The 23,403-nt window shown below is 42.3% G+C and overlaps 1 protein-coding gene across 1 annotated transcript in view; it reads left to right on the top strand.

Annotated features, from left to right (window-relative positions):
* Positions 1–2,043: 2,043 nt before the first annotated feature.
* The window catches only part of TRABD2A (TraB domain containing 2A), an 81,029-nt gene continuing 59,669 nt past the window's right edge, over positions 2,044–23,403 (top strand). Inside the window, exon 1 of the mRNA XM_040417400.1 lies at positions 2,044–2,442. Coding sequence (XP_040273334.1) covers positions 2,335–2,442 — 108 coding nt within the window. The 5' untranslated portion in view covers positions 2,044–2,334. The remainder of the gene's footprint in view (positions 2,443–23,403) is intronic.

Genomic DNA, 23,403 nt, shown 5'->3' with positions numbered 1-23,403 from the left:
CTGGTGTTTCCATCCTCCTACACGGCAGGCTTAGAGCTGGAGTAGCGCTGCCATTGTTCCTCTCCTCTCTGCAGACTAAGACCTGCTTCTGCTGTGACTGTAGGTCAAATGCACACACTAACTCCAGGTCTTAAAGGGCGACTCTAATCTTCCTCAGCCAATAGCTGGCCACCTTAGGGTACCTAAAGGGCTTGTGTCACAAAACATTTTATACATTTTTCAAACCAGCAACTGGATGTGAATACTTTTGTAACTGTATGTAATAAAAAATTTAGCATAGCCAGCAAGCTATTCAATAAAATGGATGTGTATAGCACCACCTGCTGTTTGTTCTTTTCCTCATTTTTTTGTCCGTCTCACTGAGCTGGTTGAACATGCTTAGGTTAAATCTTTAACTACCACCAGCCATATGTCCCCTGAGCTGCCAGGCTGAAAATAATCTAGCAGAGCAATTGGAGCATTGAATGCGGAGATCTCTGGACAAATGTGAGGTACAAGGCTGGTTCTAGTTTTGTTAGAAAGGTATTGTGGTACTATATGAGGTCTGATTTTAGTTTTTTACATCAATCATTTACATCAATTTCCCCTGTGGAAAGGTGTCTGAGCAATAGGTTTTAGTTTGATAGTATCTTACAAAGGTGTGCTGTTTCTTCGCTCGCCTGCCCATTTACTGATTTCTGTCTGTTTCCTGGATATGTCCCTTTGCTGCCTGACCTGACCTCTGCCTGATCACTGTTCTGACCCTCAGCTGCCTGCCTTAACTCCGACCGTGTATCAGATTGCACCAACTCTGCCTGCTCTGACCTAGGCTTGTGCCTAGGTACTCCACAACAGTGTTTACCTTTGGACGATCCTCATGTCAAATCTATTCAAGTAACACAACGGATCCACATCCACTTCATAACAAAGTAACTGTGATGTCAGTCATGATGATGATGAAACTGGTTCCCTGAATTCATTATTTCTCAACCTTCTTGACAAGTTCATAAAGTGTGAAAACTACTGGACACGGCTGTCATATCTCATACCTTGCTTCGGCGCTCCTGTGTACCGGCCGCTTGGACCTGCCAGTGTTTCCATCCTCCTACACAACAGGCTATTGTAGCCGGAGTAGTGCTGCCATTGTTCAAGTGACACAACAGATCCACGTCCACTTCATAACAAAATAACTGTGATGTCAGTCATGATGATAATGAAACTGGTTCCCTGAATTAATTATTTCTCAACCTTCTAGACCAGCTCATAAGGTGTGAAAACTACTTGAATGATGCACTCAACTACCAGTCCTGAAGGCCCTAATAATCTCATCTTTGACCATCATTAGTTTTCTGCACTTATTTGTTTGGTGAAAATTAACTGTAAAATGGATCAAAGAACCCAAAACAAAGCATAAATAAAGCAAGGCGTGATCTTTTTAAGTCTGGATTTATTGTAGGTCCATCAAGCATAACCCGTTTTAAAGGAATATCTGAATACATCAATAGAGAATATGTATGATATTCTATTACATACATTTCTATCATGTGATCATTGATGATAATCTTACGTATTAGTAGAATACATGTATTTTTCATAACTGGAATTTTAATAAATTAATTGAATCATAATATTACAATATAAGAGAACAGTAAGAGGTCTGCTGAATAGGCAGCAACACATAATCTTCTTACAGGACTGGATATTTGGTAGCAGTAGAACGTCCTGGACCTGCACAGCTATTTCATTGTAGATAACAGTATGGAGTCTTATAATTTACCTAAGGCTAGTGGTCGACTACAAGTAGGACACCAATGTATATAATGCAGGATAGCGACCAGATTCCAAGGTGTCCCTTATGCAAGCATACAAGAAAGTCTCAGTAGATCACAAGCATGGGGTTAGAGACTTAAGGGGGGAGGAGAAGTCCTCCTGAGGAGGAGACAATTGTATGGAAGCAAATGCAACAGAAGGGAGGACTAGGAGTGCTGTGCACCTCCCACAACTTTCTATTTCACACTGGGCTTGTGAATGTCCTTCCTCACACTTCTCCAAATTTCAGAGCAGGATGGCTGTGAGTGACGTTTGATCAGATTATTATAATCATTGCAGAATAAACAAACTTGTCTAGAGGCGATAAAAAGGCCACAATGGCACAAGTGGCAGGGACTGCTCTGACTGTCTCATTCACAGGAGGCATCAGGCACAGCTACTTCAGCTCATGTCCAGTTTGAAGACTGGATGATGTTACTTTTTCTGCCCTCACCTATGCATTTACTGCATACTTTCTCATTCACTATTGGACGTCACTTCTAGCAAGGCTGCGTTTATCCTCTGGTATTTTGGAGCACTGATGATATGATGATAATCATTTGGAATGTACTTTTACAAGCATTTTTGCTGGCACTGGTCAAAGCAAACCAGAGGAGCTCCAGGGACCCTGCCAACTGCAAGCTCAACAAGAAAGTAAGTGGAAAGTACTCTGGGAAGGGGGAGGCAGAAAGCATAGTCAATGTACTACTGGGCTTGGAGGCTACTTAAGTTATTACAAGTATTGTATATATGATCCCTTTTATTATGTTAGTATGCTGGAAACCACCATAAAATGTTTGTATCTATCTATGTATCTATCTATTTATCATATCTGTGTCGGTCTATGTCTGTATCTATCTATCTATCTATCTATCTCATATCTATCTATCACATATCTATCTATCTATCTATCTATCTATCTATCGCATATCTATCTCATATCTTTTTTTGTTGATCAATATCATCCGTGTGCTTCCATATATTAGTTCTGCAAATTATAGAACATGTCCTATTCTGGTCAGCATTGCGGATGAGCCCTTTCTTTTGGTGGGACTGAGAAAAATATAGACTACACATGGAAGATATCTGTATTTTGCAGATTTGTGATTTGTGGACTGAAATAGGGGCACAGTTGTGTCTGAGTTTATATTTATATATTATTGACAATGTCTCCCTAGACTGTGATGACCTCTATAAAATTGAAGACTGCTCATAGTTGTGTCCAGGAGCAGCTGCAAGCTCCATAGGTTTTATACCATTCCTGATTTCAGAATGTATAACAAATCTGTGAACGATTTCTTCACCAGTGACTAGAGAAATGCTCTTGAAGTATAGGTGAAAAATATAACAATCGGGAGAAATGCATTTACACCAGTGCCCAAGTATAGGCTTAGTAGCAGAATGGATACAAGCAGGACTGTTCTCTGCAGCAGTGAGACTTCTGGTCATTTATATCCTCAGATTTTGACAACTTGCTACCCGAAAAGAGTTGGCCCACCTAAGTAAAATTCTTAACATAATAATGTCTATGATTATAAAGCAATCATTTGTGTCAAATACAACAAATCTATCCAGAAATGTCTATGTAGCATTATAGACCTAATGATTCTGATTATTATTGATAGTCAGAGCGTTACTAGTGTTTCGTATATAAGCTTGCAGACTAGAAGGATAAGATGGAGAAGACATGTGGCTAGGAAAACCTGAGCTTGGTTACTGATTTAGGAGTCACTTTCTACACCTCTATTACATCACTATACATACAGTAGTAGTTTTTTTCTGGTGGTGTTCTCAATAATCTGTTTGGCAGTGTTTATTGTAGCATACAAAATGGTGAAAAATATTTTTATGGCAGTTTTATGACAACTGACCACGCATGGTAATGCACTGTTGAGGGAGCTTTCTGCACAGTATGATACTTTATCCCTTCAGCAACAAGACACAAAACTCCCTGCTGACTAGTGTTGATCACGAATATTCTAATCGCGAATTTTTATCGTGAATAGTGGCACTTCGAGAATTCACGAATATCTAGAATATAGTGCTATGTCTTCGTAACTGCGAACATTCTAGATTTTTTTTCATCAGTACCCATGATCCCTCACTGCTTCTTGCTTGTGGGCCAATGAGAAGGCTGCAATATCTTTGACTTTAGGAGTAGTGTTGATCGCAAATTTTCGTATTGCAAATTTTTATCGCAAATTTTTCGATTGCCGATTTTCACAATCAAGAAAATAATGACTGGAGATCACGAATTCTCGAAATCGCGAATATATGATGAATATTCACCCAAATATTCGCCAAATATCGTGAATTTGAATATTGCCCCTGCCGCTCATCACTGCTGCTGACAACTGTAAACCTGATAATGCAAAGCCATAAGTTACACAAACCCATAAGAAAGGATAACTACAGTGTAGATGAGCCAGGAACTGAAAAAAGTGTAAAAAGTGATTGTGAGATAGCAACTTTGCTGGGTGACCAAGGCAGTATTTCCAGTTGGTGCAGTCCAAGGCACTGTATGGGAAAACACCCACAATTAGCAATTGTCACGACAACATGCTTATTCCCCATTACCCAAAACGAAGCACTTAAAAAGAATACTTGAATAATAAAACTGGACCTAAACTGGACCTAGTTTACCTATGTGGTAAATAAAGCCCTCTGGGCAGCCCCTGTTACTTTCCAAAGTATGCATCATAGAAGTGAAAACTTTTTGAAGTATTTTTATGCATGATTTTAGAAATGTTTGTAGGTTCTAACAGGTTAGAAGATACCATTAGCGATGGTCGAGCTGGAATGGTAATCTATTCTACTGATTGTCCTAATTAAAATCAGTAGGTCTGTGATAAGCATGTCAGACAGAGGTGATGTACTTTGCATTAGAAAACTCTGCAAATGCAAATCAGAGTGCAAATCCCGTCAGATAATTTCAGTGTTTGTATCACTGCAGGAAAAATGATCAGTCATGGTCTCAATAGTAGAACTTCCACTATTAACCCATATTGGAAGGACTTGTCAAAAAGCAGTGGTACCCCAAGGAAGACAAAACCTGTAATATTGTATCCCCTGGGTGTGAAGACATGCTGTTTGGTTACATGCACTTGTTGGCTTAGTATACTAAATCGAAGCGTTTGCCAGAAGCTTTGGATTCATATATAACCTATAGGGATCAGTAAAATGTTTTCTTGACAGCTCAAATCTTAATTGGTTGCTATGGCTTATAGCTATTTGCTACAGAGTCAAATCCTATTAAATCTGCACAAGTTTTTTTTTTAGAAGATGATGCATACAAAATAAAGGCTAGAGCAGGCAATTAATGGGAAGGGACTGTTAATTCCTGATAATTGCTCATCAGTGGAGGAAAGAGCTGCATGTAACAATCACTTACACTGTATTTAGATAGTTTTTTCGGCAGTAGATCGCAGTATACACAGTACAATCTGCTGCCCAGAAATGATGATTGAGGTATCTGCATAAACAACGATTTAACCTGAAGAATTCGTGTTTCGCGGATTCATCAGGTAATCTTCGGCACCTTTACACAGGCTGATAACGTTAGTTCCTGACAATCGGCCCAGTGATTACCCCATGTAAACCTGGCATTAATTACATTACGGAGAAACAGGATTTGAACTAACTGCAATATACAGTTTTGTAGGGAAAAAAAACAGTCTAACTTTCTAATTTGTATCTTTACATCTTTGCTCATTCTGAGCTTCAGAGTCCAATAGGCAGACCTACCCAGTGACTGACAGGTGTCTCTGCAAGTAAACCCATATAGAGAAGACTGTCAATCGCTGAGTAAGACCACCCGATGTTTAGATCATTTAGTTACAAGTTATTCTGAATATTTTCCTTTAAAACTATAAACGTAGTGTATAATTATAAACTGGTACATTGTCCTGTGTAACTGACTGGGGGACTGGTCCCCGAAACGTGTTTTAACTATACACTTTTAAAAGTCATCTGTCAGCAGATTTGTACCTATGACACTGGCTGACCTATTACATGTGCACTTGGGAGGTGAAGCCATCTGTGTTGGTCCCATGTTCATATGTGCCCACATTACTGATAAAAATGAAGTCTTAATATATGCAAATGAGCCTCTAGGAGCAATGGGGGCATTGCCCTACACCTAGAGGCTCAGCTCTCTTTGCAACTACCCTACCCTCTCGACTTTGATTGACATGACCAGGCAGTGTAAACCTAATCATGCCTGGCCCTGACCTTCTAATGTCTTGCACTGCGCCATGCGCTTCAGTATCCGCTGCAGGTGCAGCACTGGAAAGAGGCTCTCAGTACAGAAGAGAACTGTTCTGCTGCTGTTTTCCTGCACAAGTCATCAACATGAACAAACCTGCAAGTGTGAACTCAGCCTAATGAAACTGTCCCTTCCAATACTGATTGCATAATATGGAAATGCAGTTTCTCTGGAAGACAGGAAGGAGTACACATAATTGTGAAGCTCATCTTCCAGGCTGACTCTGAAAAGGTAGGCTTTCTAGTTAGGCAGTGTTTATATACTATTCACAGAGTTTCTTGATCTTGTATTTGCACTTTTTTTATGTTGCTTATGAAAGTTCTGTCTGGAAATTCAGGCCAAAAGTGCTAACTAGCGCTCATTTGCATCTTAAAGCAAAATGAAACTACAAAGTTTGCTGAAGGTTGTTGAATAGGAAACAAAGAGAAGAAAGTTCTTTGAAAGGAGAAGAAAGGTATTTGATATGGTTTAGATCATCATGTGTCTTTATTTGGATAACCAGCACCAGACTTTTTTGAAGTAAGGTTTCATTAAAATTTCAATATACACCAAAGGATTGTAATCCACTTTTTAGATTAAACACTAAAATGGAAACAATTGGCCACACATGCCACACAAAAACAAAAAATTAGGCTTAGTACCAGTTCTGATCAATTGTAGTATTTATATATGAAAAAAAAAAACATTACAAAATATGGGACGCCATTATTAAGACCGGCGTTTTAGACGCTGGTCTTAATAAAGCTCCATCGCTGGCGGACGATCCGCTGAAGTTATGAAGAGGTGCCGGACTCTTCATAACTTCGGCGCATACAGTGCTAATTCTAAAGTAAGACAGCTTCTGAGCTGTCTTACATTTAGATCTTTTTCTACGGCTAAAACTGGCATAGAACAATGGTGGATGAGACGCCCATGCCACGCCCACAATTTTAGACCTGGCGTGAGCGGGGAAAAGTCACAGTACCGGCGCAACTAACCGTTGTGCAGCCATCTGCACCTTAAATGCACCTAATTTAGGCAAATTTCTGATTTGTAAATGACCCCCTATATATTTTTCTAGTTTTTTAAATAACCGTCATCAAAATCAATCGCTCTTAGTGAATGGTAATCAGGATTACTTTATTATATTAATGTAAAATGCTGCAAGAAGGGTTACTGGTTGGCATAGGATTATAAATGTCAGTCCGTTAGTGAAGAAGATGGTTACGGGTCCTCAGAATTAGGGCTCCTGCACACGATCGTATTTTCAGTCTGTATCCGATCCATAGGCATCAAATGTGGACCCAATCATTTCTGTGGCCCACAAAAAATGCGGACAGTGAGATTCATGAGGAGGGAAATTTTTCTTGTAAAGGGACGGATCTTACTTCAAATAGTACCGATACATAAAACTTGGTTCACTCTGTGCTTAACCCTCCACTAGGTTTTTCATCAGAGATTTGATTACCGAAAAAAAAAAATATAATATTCAAACATATATCGCAACCACTCACTTCAACGTCCTAAGTCCTGAGTCCTAAGGATTCATCATTGAAGTCCATTTCACCTGCTTTCCGCTTCCATCTTTCGACTTTTTGTCTCATTGAAGTCGGATTTGTTGCAGTATAATGGATTTTCATGGTATACGTTTAAATACTGTTGTCGGATATTCAAATGTAAGTCCCTGACAGAAAGCCCTGTGGAAGGCTAGACACTGTGTGGACCTGGTCTATGGTTCAGTGGTTCTCAGAACCTAAACAACTGTGAGACTCGGCAGTGCCATCATTCAGACCTTGGTGTAAAGAAAACACATTTGACCATTAACTACACTGCTCAAAAAAATAAAGGGAACACAAAAATAACACATCCTAGATCTGAATTAATTAAATATTCTTCTAAAATACTTTGTTCTTTACATAGTTGAATGTGCTGACAACAAAATCACACAAAAATAAAAAAAATGAAAATCACATTTTTCAACCCATGGAGGTCTGGATTTGGAGTCACACTCAAAATTGGAAAAAGTGGAAAAACACACTACAGGCTGATCCAACTTTGATGTAATGTCCTTAAAACAAGTCAAAATGAGGCTCAGTAGTGTGTGTGGCCTCCACGTGCCTGTATGACCTCCCTACAACGCCTGTGCATGCTCCTGATGAGGTGGCGGACGGTCTCCTGAGGGATCTCCTCCCAGACCTGGACTAAAGCATCTGCCAACTCCTGGACAGTCTGTGGTGCAACATGACGTTGGTGGATAGAGCGAGACATGATGTCCCAGATGTGCTCAATTGGATTCAGGTCTGGGGAACGGGCGGGCCAGTCCATAGCATCAATGCCTTCGTCTTGCAGGAACTGCTGACACACTCCAGCCACATGAGGTCTAGCATTGTCTTGCATTAGGAGGAACCCAGGGCCAACCGCACCAACATATGGTCTCACAAGGGGTCTGAGGATCTCATCTCGGTACCTAATGGCAGTCAGGCTACCTCTGACGAGCACATGGAGGACTGTGCGGCCCTCCAAAGAAATGCCACCCCACACCATTAATGACCCAATGCCAAACCGGTCATGCTGGAGGATGTTGCAGGCAGCAGAACGTTCTCCACGGCGTCTCCAGACTCTGTCACATGTGCTCAGTGTGAACCTGCTTTCATCTGTGAAGAGCACAGGGCGCCAGTGGCGAATTTGCCAATCTTGATGTTCTCTGGCAAATGCCAAACGTCCAGCACGGTGTTGGGCTGTAAGCACAACCCCCACCTGTGGACGTCGGGCCCTCATATCACCCTCATGGAGTCTGTTTCTGACCGTTTGAGCAGACACATGCACATTTGTGGCCTGCTGGAGGTCATTTTGCAGGGCTCTGGCAGTGCTCCTCCTGTTCCTCCTTGCACAAAGGCGGATGTAGCGGTCCTGCTGCTGGGTTGTTGCCCTCCTACGGCCTCCTCCACGTCTCCTGATGTACTGGCCTGTTTCCTGGTAGCGCCTCCATGCTCTGGACACTACGCTGACAGACACAGCAAACCTTCTTGCCACAGCTCGCATTGATGTGCCATCCTGGATAAGCTGCACTACCTGAGCCACCTGTGTGGGTTGTAGACTCCGTCTCATGCTACCACTAGAGTGAAAGCACCGCCAGCATTCAAAAGTGACCAAAACATCAGCCAGGAAGCATAGGAACTGAGAAGTGGTCTGTGATCACCACCTGCAGAACCACTCCTTTATTGGGGGTGTCTTGCTAATTGCCTATAATTTCCACCTGTTGTCTATCCCATTTGCACAACAGCATGTGAAATTGATTGTCACTCAGTGTTGCTTCCTAAGTGGACAGTTTGATTTCACAGAAGTGTGATTGACTTGGAGTTACATTGTGTTGTTTAAGTGTTCCCTTTATTTTTTTGATCAGTGTAGTAATAGCTGAAAAAAAGGAAAATACAAAGTCAATAGAATGAACCAAAAATATCTATAGGTCTGACCCTGCCAGCAACTACTAATAAAAATAGCATTTTCCAATGTTATTATCAAAATTTAACCATCTAGCCATAGGAGTATTCCTTTAATAACCTTCATATTCCCCATGGCTTTACTACTGCCTCCAGCCAAAAACAGTATACCCACCATTACAGCTCCAACTGGGCAAACCTCATATGTTATTTAAGTAAGGCCTCATGCACGTGGCTTTGCTCTGCATGGTCTCCCACTCTAAAGCCTACCTCCATATCCCATGCATTTCATAGGGAGGTACGGTATCTGACGGTTTTTCTGTTATGTGCAGAGCTTTACTCCCCTACAAGTATATCTTCCAGGAAAGGATAGCTTTTTTTTTACATTTATACCAAACAAAACCTGTAAGGCAGCATTATGGACTTCATGTGGCTCCAAACTAAAGATCATTAAACTTTATCCCATACACAGATGCAGCAGAGTTAACAGTCACAGTCATAACGCGTTAACTAGAAGTGTAACTGTTAACTCTGCTACATCAGTACATAGCTAGTGACAACTGCCAGCACACTTTTGGGTTTTGATCAGGTTTTCTGATGCAAGTTTTGAAGCAAAACCGCGTGTGGATCATAAAAGGATCATTAAAGGGGCTGTGTCACTTCAGCAAATGGCATTTATCATGTAGAGAAAGTTAATACTAATGTATTGTTATTATCCATATTGCTTCCTTTGCTGTTTGGATTCATTTTTCCATCACATTATACACTGCTCGCTTCCATGGTTACGGCCACCCTGCAATCCAGCAGCGGTGGTCGTGCTTGCACACTATGGGAAAAAGTGTTAGCCTTTCTGGTGGCCAGGACCATGTGAGCTCACTGGCGTAGGGATCGCCATAGCAGCCATAGCAATGGCTATCGGGCCCTACGCCACTGGGACCCCGGGCTGCCGGCTGAGGATTATTATATATTTTTTCATGTGGCGAGTGGTGGCGTACAGGCGTAGCGTCGCAGGCTCCTCCAGCAGGACAGACCGAGAAAGCGCTATCTGTGCAGGCCAGGGCCATGGGCGGTGTGATACGGGGCGGCCGGAGGCAGAGAGGCGTACCTGCAGTCAGGAGAGGGAGTGGTCCCGCGCCCAGTCTGGGAAGAAATCCTGACTCCTACTGGCCGGAAGTGGAGGAGTCGGAGTCTTGGAGTGTACAGCGAAGCAGTGCATGCTGCTGGGCCTGGTTGGTAGCGCTGCTAGAGTGTGGGCAGCTGGGTGCGCAGAGTGCAGAGCAGACGGTCAAGTGGCTGAGGTGAGGGCTGGCTGACTCTGGCTGGGGAGTGAGGAGGGGACTGGTAAAACTTACTCTGGACTGAAGTCCGACCTGGACCATTATGTCTGGGACTGGGGAGGAGGGAGCAGGACCCTGGCTGGAGGTCTGGACCAGTACAGGAGAAGGGGGGAGCAGGACCTGGCTGGAGGTCTGGTCCGGACCATTATATAGGGGGAGGAGGGGGCAGTGCGATCCCCGAGGTCTGGACCATTATATCTGGGGAGGAGGGGGAGCAGGACCCTGGAGGTCTGGTCTGGATCATTATATTTAGGAGAGCAGGACCCTGGAGGTCTGGACCAATTTATTGAGGGGGGAGCCACAGGATCTTCAAGGTCTGGACCATTATATTGAGGGGGGAGCAGGACTCTGGAGGTCTGGACCATTATATCTGGGTAGGAGGGGGGAGCAGGACCCTGGAGGTCTGGACCATTATATTTAAGGAGAAGGGCCCAAGAGGGGAGCAGGACCCTGGAAGTCTGGACCATTATATTTAAGAAGGGGGGAGCAGGACCCTGGAGGTCTGGACCATTATATCTGGGGAAGAGGGGATATCTGTGACATCAGGGGGTTATATAGTATATGATGCTATTAAATGTCATGGTATTATACACGGATATTTGGATGATATTGTCTTTTCAGCATAAATCCCAAGTATTAGGCCTGTACTGAAGGGCCCATGGCCAGAAGAGCCCCTCATCCGCAATCTTATTGCAGGGCCTGCAGATCAGATAACATGCATGATGCATATCTTAGTAGTAATGTTCGGACGCCTTCACACACGGCAGATTTTTCTGCGACTGTAAATCAGTTCCATTCCTCTGAATGGCGCTTGGAGATATCCATGGAACACAGACCCTGGTCGCGTGCATGCCGCCATTTTATTTAGTCCTTGAGGGGTGTGGGGATGTTGGGGTGGGCGGTCCTGGATGGGTGTTTGGGGGGAGCTCTGGAAGGGGTGGGAGGTCCGAGAGGTATGTGGGGGTGGGAGATGTGGGGGTGGGAGATCCGGGAGGGGGGGCCCATAATTTTTTTTTTGCTATGGGGCCCAGTCATTTCTATCTACGTCCCCTGTGTGAGCTCACATAGACTTGCGCTTTTTCCTATAGTGTGCAAGCATGGCCACCGCTGCTGGATTTTAGGGTGGTCGTAACCATGGAAACGAGCAGTGTATAATGTGATGGAAAAATGAACCCAGACGGAAAGGAAGCAATATGGGTAATAACAATACATTAGTAGGTGCCTTGTATTAACTTTATCTACATGATAAATGCCATTTGCTGAAGTGACACAATCTCTTTAAGAGAGAGCAATAGTACAGCCACACATTCAGGTTTTTGATGCAGTTTTTTTAAGCTAAAAACAGGTGTGGATTGACAGCTTTCAATGACAGGACCAGGCAGTGGCAAAGCAGCGAGAGAGGGTCTGGCCACAGAAAGGAGTGGAGCTTGGGTGCAACAAGAGCAATTGTGATGCCCTCATTGAACCAAAGGCCTACTTTGCCTATTAAGATAATGTATCATAACTCGGGAACGGAGCCTCAGATCAACGAAGGAAAAACAGGGTTTTAATCCGGTGAGCCACAGCTAAGTGTCTGTGCAAACTGTTTGATAGGGAGGTCACTGGTGACAGACTCCCTTTAAATGGGTTCACCTAGCAAATGGCTGGATGGAATTTCTAACAAACTGACATAAGAGAACAATCTTTTACTAAATTATTATTATTTATTTTGGGTGGAGGGGCATGTTCTTCATATAGAGAGATAACTGCACAGAAATCGTATTTATTCAGCCAAGTGATGGCATGGACACGAGTCTAATTGACATCTTGTTATGTGTGATCTGTGGGTAGAGCGCTGTTAGGCCCCTTTCACATGGTCAGTGTTTGGTTGGTGATTTCCATCAGTGATTTTGAGCCAAAGCCATTAGTAGATCCTACACAGAGATAATGTAAAATGGAGAGATTTGCTCCTGTTCTGTTTTTGACCTTCATCTGGTTTTGGTTCACAATCCCTGATGCAAATCGCTGATCAAACACTGACAAAACACTGACTATGTGAAAGAGGCTTTAATGAGATCCAGTGGGTGATATAGTTATGTGGCTTGTGCAAGGGTTTTGTTTGCCTTGTGTCTTCCTTTTTACTAGGGACTATTTATTTTCCCCAGTTCCCATCTCCCTGCCAAGCACTTCATTCACTGGAACCTGACTCTCTTCCTCTGCAGCCACTGATCAGAGGAGCCTCGACATAGCCATTACTGCTTCATTAGCTCCTTTTATTCCATCTCCTGTTCCCTTTATGGTAGTTTCTATTTGCATTTTAATGAACTGAGAATTACACTGTTTGCTCTACCTTTCTTATACAAATTGCACAGTTAGGTTGGATTATACTTTAATATGCAACACCTTTTACGTTGCATGCAAATTCGGAATAACTTCACTCTCATTACTTGTGTTACTAATTACTACAGTTAGACTAGCTTCACGGTAATGTTAATAGCCATTTCTGATACTTTTTATGGCAGAAAAATCATTTGACAATCATATTTATTTCTATAATATGTATACTTATTTCGATCACTTGAGTTGGGATTATAATTTTTCAGGATCTAAAAAATGCATGGGCACTAACCATCCTGGTGTTTTTGTTTCCTTTTTTTTTATGGAGTTGAATGAGCTGCAGAACGAAACAAGTTTTGGGGGGGGGGGGTCAAAAAAGCGGAAACAAAAATATCTGTGTAAGGCTACTTTCACACTAGCGTTGTTTTAATCCGGCGTTCAATTCCGACACCGGAACTGCCCGCCGGATCCGGAAAAACGTGTGAAAACGGATTACATTTGAATCCTGATCAGGATTTTGATCACAATGAAAAAATGCATTGGAAAAAACGGATCCGCCATTTATGGACTTTAACTTTTTTTTCACATTTTTCGGGTTTAACTTGCAAAAGTCGGATCCGGTTTGACTGAACACACGGCGCCGGAACCGGCGTTAATGCAAGTCAATGGGAAAAAGACCGGATCCGGCGTTCAGTCAAAGTGTTCAGGATTTTTGGCCGGAGGTAAAAATACAGCATGCTACGTTTTTCTGAAAAGCCTGATCAGTCAAAAAGACTGAACTGAAGACATCCTGATGCATCCTGAACGGATTGCTCTCCATTCAGAATGCATTAGGATAAAACTGATCAGTTCTTTTCCGGATTTGAGCCCCTAGGACGGAACTCAGCGCCGGAAAAGAAAAACGCTAGTGTGAAAGTACCCTAAGAAAAAACATTCCAAAGTGATGCAGGCTGACATTAGTTTATGCATTAGTTTCCAATCAGTATTAAAAGGTTAAAAATATAAATGTGCAGAAAAAAAAATTCTGGTATGATTCACCATAATTCAATCTAGCCGTATCAACGAGATATTCAACCCACCAACAATCTGACAGTGGATCCTGATGCTCATCCTCTTGAACTCCTGAGAAGCATAGCCACTGCAGATACCCTCACTGCACAACTCCCGCAGGGGTGACCTAGAATGACAAGTTATCACTTATACATAGTCCTTAGGGTCCTTTTACATGGGTTGAGGATTAAGGCAATTATCGTCCTCAATAATTGGGCTGTGTAAATGTGCAGCCTATCACCCAATAAGTGAACGCTCATTAGTTGGGTAATCACATTGCATTTTCCATGTAGCACATAAAATCATGGTTTCTCAGCAGCAAATGCCTGTTTACACTGGATGATCTGCTGATAACAAAGAATGCAACTGCACGGGGATGAATGATCGCAGTAACGATCATTCATTCCCACACAGTAGTGATGATTGCTACATGTGCATTGATTGGGAATTAACCTCCTAATTTCCAATCTCTGAAACTCTATCTGCCATTGTAAAAAGGCCATAAAAAACGGCGGAATCTTTATCAGCATATAAACAAGTGAAAAATATTGCATTGTAAAAATCATACAGAAAGGAACACAGTATATATCTTCCTAGCAGCAGCTGTTCTAAGCTCCAAGATTGTAATAAGATATCAGGTAGAATTTTAGATCAATTGTGTTTCATCCTAGAGAACTCCGCACCCAACGCCACATTTCAGACACTGCTTAGAGTGGCGTAGCACTTACATATTATTTACATCTGCTGTAAGTGGGTAAGGGTGAGATTAGACTGTGCCACGGTCACCAAATGACCACACAGTTTTGCGGCAAAATCATGCAGGTGCCGTGGCTTACCATGGGCAGCCAGCTAAACCATCTGGTCTCACCCCAGGTATACTTCATAAACTAAGACCCCATTAGATGAAACACTAATGTTTTTTTTAATAAATAAGTGTTGATATATGAAAACTAGCAAACTGCAAGTAATTGTTTTCTAACCATTACGTGTCTGTAATAATATTGGTGGGAATTTTTAAAGAGGCTACACCAGTTTTTGTAGTGTAAAGAAAGCAACTAATATTTGCTTTCTTTACACAATGCTCGATACTTTTCTTTAAACTTGGTATGGCGGAGTAGGGGCCAAGCTGGAGAGTCATGGTCTCCCATGGCCCAGCAAATTGATTAGAATTTGTGCCAGAAACATTATAGCTCAAGTCTGTGCCAACTATAATTAGATTTTCTGGAGCCAGAGATATGTCCTGTGTCTCTGTGGCATCAATATCATATTTTGGAGCTCCAACACCCGGCATCCCACTAATCAGAATTACCTTCAGCCTGAGAACAGAGCCTGAAGCAGAGCTCTGTTCTCGGTGGCCATGCCAAGTTACTGGGGCGCAACTCCAGTTCAAGTCAATAGTTGAAAGGTTGCAGTAACCTGGAAAGGTCACCACACTGAGAACGGAGCTGGGCTTCCACCACCAGCAGCTGCCGCAACCAGCTGCTTGGTGGAGATGATGAGTGGCGGACTCCAACAATCTGAAAACTGATGCCCTATCCTAAAATAGGTCATCAATATTGTTAACCCAGAAAACCCTTTTAATAAATTTGGTTCATCTCATTCCAGTGCCAGGTAGATGTATGAAACGGCAGCCTTGAAAAGTTCCCCCATTGTATCACTTTAAGATAAATTTGGAGCTATATTGTGTGAGATTAGAAAACAAGATACTCCTGTCTAATGGGGTGTTTGACACCAAACATTTACAGAATGCAGCCAGAGATGCAGTAATGCGGAAAGCTAGGTGTTAATCCCATCGGGCACTGTGATGGCTGCCTATAGGCGTTCTCTCTCATTATTATCTTTTACCTTTATAGGACACTAAGATAACTCTGAAACAACGTAATGGAATATTATGTGAACAGTTCAGAGGATGTGGCTAAATGGTCAGGCTTAAATGGCTAAAAAGTGTTTGAAATTAAAAACATGGATGGCAAGAACTGAAAAGGAAGAAATAATGGCTCAGTACTTGGCACTGTCCCTAGAAACTGGGGGGAAGAGGCAAGAGACTGATATGAAAGGGGACAATCTCTGTACACCGATCATCCATAACAATAAAACCACTTACAGGGGAAGGGCATGACATTGAATATGTCCTTACAATTACAACAGCCAAGGGGTGGAATATTGGTGTTGATCTAGAAGCAAAATCTGAGGAACTATGATCAGGTCTAAGTAGTAATGGCTTGATGACTGGTTCGGAGCATCTCCGATATGACTTCAGTTTTCAGGTTTTGTAAGTTGTTACCAGTATATAGTGTTTATATCCACCAAATGTGGTCCAAGGAAGTACAAACGGTGACTGTGCCAAGGGCTCCCAAGACACACTGATGTGTGCGGGAGCAAATACTAGCCCATCCCACAGAAGAACTAATTTAGCACAAATTGCTGAAGAAGTTAATGTTGGCTATGAAACATGTCAGGACACACAGTGCATCACAGCTTGTTATGTATTGGACTGTATGGCCGCCTAGTACACAATTTGTGGCACGTGGTTTTAATGTTATGACTGATATATTTTGGCGCAATATAAGCAATTTGAAATAAATAATGAAAATACAATATAAGTTGGAAAATTCAGATCTGGCAAAGGTTGGATTTGCAGATGTAGATAAAAGTCCCTCTAAACTGGACGATGCAGCAGACGATTGTCAAGAAGGAAGCGTTCCTTCCCAGCAATCGGTTGTTTGTCAGTGGAGGAGAATTCTGCATTTACATGTAGCAATCTTCTCCATAGTATGGGGAGGAGCAATCGCTAATACCATTGCTCTTCCCCATACAGACTCGATTTGTGTGTCCGCACAAATGATCTATTACCCGATGAACGAGTGTTTGGCTGAACGCTCATTAGTGATTATCTGGCGGATTCTCGGCCCATGTAAAGGGCCCTTAAGACCTTTTTTTAGTGAGTTCTTCATGCATGCTTACAGCCAACCATCACATGTCTTCTAAGAATAAGTACCTTCTAGAAAACAGTTGTTAGGGCACATTCACATAGTAGTTGTATTTTCAGCTATACAAATGTAACCTAGACCTCCATTTTCCACAAAGTATCTAGTGATGGAGGACATGAAAAGGAGACATTTAAATACTCCTGTGTGATGGGTGGAGGTGAATGTAAATGTTCCCTTAGTATATTATAGTAATGTATTGATTGCAGAATTTCCACCATGCTAGTGCATTTGTACTTATTTTCTACTTTATATGCTCCTTGTACCTTATTCAAACACCATTACTACTATCCTCAGCGGAGAACAGATGGGAACAATGTCATATATACCTTGTAGCAATGTAGTTCTATAACTGAGACACTGAGAAAGAATTGAATCCCTGTTACAGTAGCGTTGTAGCTGACTTTTCATATGAATGGTATTAGGTCCACTCCTTGCATGTGTACTATAGCTCCGTAAAGCGTGTGAAGGAAGTGCTGGCTGCTTCTTCTGTATTGCTTAATTGGTTTGTTTACATGCCAATGGCCCACTGCTGTGCTTAGGAACTGGGCTTAATCCAAAATGTCTACTAAATTTCCTTTACTAAATCAGAATCCAGGTTTCTCGTACACAACTGGTTTCAGAAAATTGCTTTTGCAGTGCTGCATTGCCTGCTTGGAGTATAGAATTAGTTTGATATTAGGCCTCGTTGACACACTTCAGTGTTTGGTCAGTGATTTCCATCAGTGATTTGTGAGCCAAAACCAGAAGAGAAGCCTCCACAGACATAAGGTATAAGGGAAAGATCTGCTCCTGTTCTGCCTGTTCTGTGTTTTTGACCTGCATCTGGTTATGACTCACGAATCACTGATGGAAATCACTGACCGAACACTGACGTATGAATGAGGTATTATACTGATTCTTGGAAAGTGACATGATTCTGGGCAAAATTTTCTTAGGCAGATATGTTTTGTATAATACCAAGTGCAGACCTAAAAGAAGGTTAGCAATCGTTCAGAAACCAGTTTTCATTGGCCCAGTGCAGGTTAGACTATAGAAGCAATGATTGGTTGCGTTTTCCAACACCTCACTATTTTCTGTATTATTTTTATACATTAAGCCTTGTAGCCCTGTCAAGGCGAATTTGCATGGGGCAATTATTGGGAACGAACATTAGTACAAACGCTTGTTCCCAATAATCGGCCCGTGTAAAGGTGCCACAGATCACCTGACGAACAAACGAAATGCTCGTTCATTGGGGTGAAATGATCGTTTTTTGTGGACACCTAAATCATTGTTTCTAGACAGCAGGTTTTTCTGTGTAAACAGTGATCTGCTGCCCAGAAACAATTAATCTTTTTGAGGCCGAGCAATGGCAGTATTCATCACTCATCTCCATTCAGTGGAGAAGATTGCTGCATGTAAATGTAGCTCTTCGCCGTCACTGATGAGCAGATAGTTATTGGGAATAAAAGGCCCCATTCCCGATAATTGCCTGCTCGGTCAGCAAATGTAAATGTGCCTTTAGTCTTTATATTCGTTGGGGAGATTTGTTAGAAGTGACCTTTCACTCCAGGATAGGTGGCTATGGTTCACGCTACTAAGGCTGGATTCACATGTCTGTGGAACACGGTCCGTGTGATATACCGGCCAGGATTTCTTCTGAGTGCAGGAGCGCACGGCGTCGTTGGTTGCTATGATGCCGTGCGCTTCCTGCTGCCGCCGCAGTACAGTGATGCACTGGTATGATATATACCAGTACATTACCGTAGTGCGGCAGCAGCAGGAAGCGCACGGCATCATAGCAACCAACGACGCCGTGCGCTCCTGCACTCAGAAGAAATCCTGGCCGGTATATCACACGGACGTGTGCATTCGGCCTAAACGTCAGATGAACAGTGGCATAAGGCCTCATTCACACATCAGTGTTCGGTCAGTGATTTCAGTCAGTGATTGTGAGCCAAAACCAGGAGCGGCTCTAAACTCAGGACAGGTGCAGACCTTTCCATCATACCTTATGTCTGTGGAGGCTCTAATCCTGGTTTTGGCTCACAATCACTGATGGAAATCACTGACCGAACACTGACGTGTGAATGAGGCTTTTAAATCTTAGAAAAAACTGCATCCCTGATTTTGCAGGCCTCCGAGAATATTCCTGCCTGTTATAGACCAAAATACTTCAGGGTCTTTCATAAAGACTTGTCAGTTTAAGGGCTCATGCACACACCCGTATGTACTTTGCAGTCTGCAAAACACGGATCTGCAAAAAAACAGATGGCATGCATGTGACATCCGTGTTACATCCGTTTTTTTTGTGGATCCATTGTAACAATGCCTGTCCTTGTCCACAAAACAGAGAAGAATAGGACATTTTCAATTTTTTTGCGGAAACGGACTTGCGGACCTACGGATACAGATTGCATACAGAGTAATTTCCATATTTTTTTTTAGGCCCCCATTGAAATGAATGGTTCTGCATACAGACCGCATAAAAAACGGAACAGACACAGACGAAAAATAGATTTTTGTGCATAAGCCCTAACACAGATACCAGGTGCTGGGCCCCAATGCAAAATCTATATCAGGGCTCCCACCTGCCATTTATAATAATGGGATGTCGGAGGAGCATTTGAGCCCCCTTAGGCATCAGGGCCCACATCCAACCTTTTTTAATATAAGTATGCCTCAAACACAAACTTTTTATTTTTATTTTTTATAATTTTATTTCAGCAAGCATAGCCCGAGCTTTTTCTAGTTTATATGCCTTTATGTGCTCACGAGATGCTGTTGATATAAAAGAATGTGTATTTGTTGATGTGCATCCATGGTGATGTATAGATATCAAAACCCTCTGGATTTCATATGTCATTTTTAAATCTTTTTCATTGCTTGCTACCTGAATTACCTGTACATGTGGATAAACATCTGCTAGGTTACAACATTCGGATCCAATTATCCATGAGTGTTCACAGCTAATCCCAGCAGCTATTGTTGTAGAGATTGCATATTTTCCTAAAATTACTTTCCGCTTCAGCTTTAAAACCTGTTTTTGCTTACTTTTCTGGTTGAATCTTAAAGGGGTTGTGCACTTAGATAATAACCAGCTTAGTAGAAATCCGAAGTCAAATCTGTTCAAGTGACACAGCAGATCCGCATCCGCTCCGTTGTAATGTACGAGGGATACCACCAGTGCTTAAAGTGGAGTCTAGCAGAGTTTCATTCGGGTTTCTAAAGTTTTGACGGAAAAAATGGCCTCCAAAGCAAATGTGAACACAGCCTAATACAGTGAGTGCCTAACAATGCAATCATCTCTAGCTTGTACACAAAAATCACTTAGAAGGAATGACTTCCGCCATCCAGGATGGATACAGGTTAAAGGGGTCATGCAACTCTGGATGGGGAAGGGGGGGTGTTTGCCAAAGTATGCTTCCCTTTGCAGTTCTGTACTGGGTAACATCCGCCCCCCATCCCAAAGTTGAACAACCCTTTTAACCTGTCTCCAGCCTGGATGCTGCAAGTCGTTCTCTCTCAGTGGTTGTTGTGTACAAGCTAGGGATTATTGTACTTTATTAGGCTGTGTTCACATTTGCATTGACTATTTTTTCCATGAAAGCAATAGAAACCAAATGGAACCAGGACAGACTTCACTGTAAACACTGGTGGTATCCCTTGTACATCATATCGGAGCGGATGTGGATCCGCTGTGTCACTTGAACAGATTTGATTGGTGCTACTCCTAAGGGCTCATGCACACAACCGTATGTATTTTGCAGTCTGCAAAAAATACGGATGACGTCCGCGTGCATTCCGTATTTTGCGGAACGGAACAGCTGGCCCCCAATAGAACAATACTACCCTTGTCCGTAATGTGGACAATAATAGGACATGTTCTATTTTTTTGCGGAACAGACATACGGACACACGGAAACGGAATGCACACGGAGTACCTTCAGGTTTTTTTTTTTGCGGACCCATTAAAATGATTGGTTCCGCATACGGTCCGCAAAAAAAACTGAATGGACACGGAAAGAAAATGATTTCATGTGCATGAGCCCTAAGGGTGTTATCTAAGTGGCCCCCCAGGTCTTCACCTTTTTACCCCTGCACAGGGATCTGGACTCCGCTACAGGGCAACTACCAGGCCTCTACCTTTTGGAGTAGTCTCAGTTCGACTGCAGACTCACAGGGTTCAAGAAACACTAGTTTCTTTGTAAAGAGACTTTGTAAAGAGAAATGTATAAAACAAAAACTCTAATCCTACTTTAGTCTCACTAGCTGGTATCTGGAGCAGTAGATCCTTGGTTCAGCATTGACCCCTTAGTGAGCTTCCTTTTTTTTCTAATTTCTTTTATATGGATATCTTTGTAGACTGGGAAGGACAAGCATCCAACCTGCTCCATTCTCCTCTTCCACTTTTTTTGTTTCATCACAGGAAACCCTTTTGGGATGAATTCACTCTGAGAAACCACTTTCTCTCTTCATCCGTCTCTATGAACTCTTTCATATATATCGTGTATAAAATTGCTTTTCATCTACAATGAATCCTGTAGCTCAACACCCTTGTAGACAAAGGGCAAATTGTCATCACAATTCACAACATGTGGAAAAATGGTATGTGTGAATCTGAAATACTTAGCTCCTTCCTATAGTTCATCAGTCCCAAGTCTCCATTGATGTAGAAGCTCCACAACGTCGGACACAAATAGTCATCATTAGGAGAATCACCGAGCAGCTTCCACTCACACTGTATCCTCGGCTTCCTCTGCAATGATCCTTGATCAAACTAGAGGTCGAAATCCCACAATAAGTATAAAATCAAGCACTTTGACACCGAGTACGGTAAAATGCTTTGCAAAATGCAGAAAAGTTGTGCAACAAAAAACATTTGTGCAACTTCCTGTGAAACGGCTATTTCAGAGCTGTGATTTGACTGTAAAAACACAACTAAATTGCAGAAAAGTCACAGGTAAGTCGCACGTGACTTGCATTGTGGTCTATAATAGCAAAGTCTAGTGTAACTTGTACCATGTAATGAAAAAGCAGTGTTGTATTTTCTGCAATTGTCACGTGTTGCACTGCAACACCATTGGCAATCATTAGATGCAACGTCACACCGTTTCCATGACACATGTCGCCATGTAACCCCAGCCTAAATCTCTGGAGACTTGGAACTGCTGAAGACTATGCACTTTGGAAGGAGGTAAGTGTTGCAGATTTGCACATGCCATTTTAGCTCATGCTGGGAATTGTAGTGACTGGTAGTACTTTCTTTGCCCTTTGTCTACAAGAGTTTTGAGATACAGGATTTACTGTTTGCTGCATCTTCAAGTGGCTTTTTCCAAACGGTTCCCCCTTTTTTCTTCCTGTATTGTTCCTCCCTGTTTGGTAGTTCAGTGCATTTTCACTTTTACATTTGGCATTGGTTTATATCTGTTTGTGATCAGGATAATCTGTCTGGACGGACTTTTTGATAAACCATGTATATCACTGCTTTATATCTATCTCTTTGGACTTTGCAAGTAGGCTTGAGCGAATCGAGCTTCAGATCATAGATCCGAAATCAATTTGTTAAAAAAAACTTAGCTGTTAATGCTGTTTTGTACAGTATTAAAACGTATGGGCTCCGTGTAGCCAAACTTCGTCTCGGTCGAGACCAGTGAGTGACTACAGTATCTGTGTATTTTAAGAAAATTTTAAAACAGGAATCTCAAGAGGGCTTTGGTATTGGCTGGTATCTCGGTACCAAAGCCCACTTCAGATTCCTATTTTTAAATGTTTTTAAATATGCAGATAGGAATACTGTAGTCATTGCGCACCTTCGGCCAAGATGAAGTTTGGCTACACGGAGCCCATACATTTTAATGCTGGATGGAAACAGCATTAACAGCAACGTTTTTTAACGAATTGACTTTGGATCTATGATCTGTAGTTCGATTCGTTCAAACCTACTTATAACATTTTCTCCCTTCCTTCTCCCTTAATTCTTTCCTTCATCTGTCCTACCCTACCCCTTTTTTCTAATTTTGTTATTCTGTTCACTTAAGTGTTCACTTCAGGATAGATCATCAATATGTGATCGGAGGGGGTTGACTCCTGGCACCCCTGCCAAGCTGTTTGAAGAGGCCGCAACTCACCAGTGTGCACTGCAGCCTCCTCACAGCTTACCAAGCACAGCACCATATATTGTATAGGAACTTGATGTTGCAGCCCAAATCCATTCACTGGAATGGGAAAGAGCTGTGCCTAGCCCATGGGACTGATGG

The sequence above is a fragment of the Bufo bufo genome, chromosome 2 (assembly GCF_905171765.1).
Source record: "Bufo bufo chromosome 2, aBufBuf1.1, whole genome shotgun sequence".
NCBI classification, from domain to species: domain Eukaryota; kingdom Metazoa; phylum Chordata; class Amphibia; order Anura; family Bufonidae; genus Bufo; species Bufo bufo.
The sequence above is the reverse complement of the archived record's forward strand: the minus strand, read 5'-3'. Positions and strand labels throughout refer to the sequence as shown.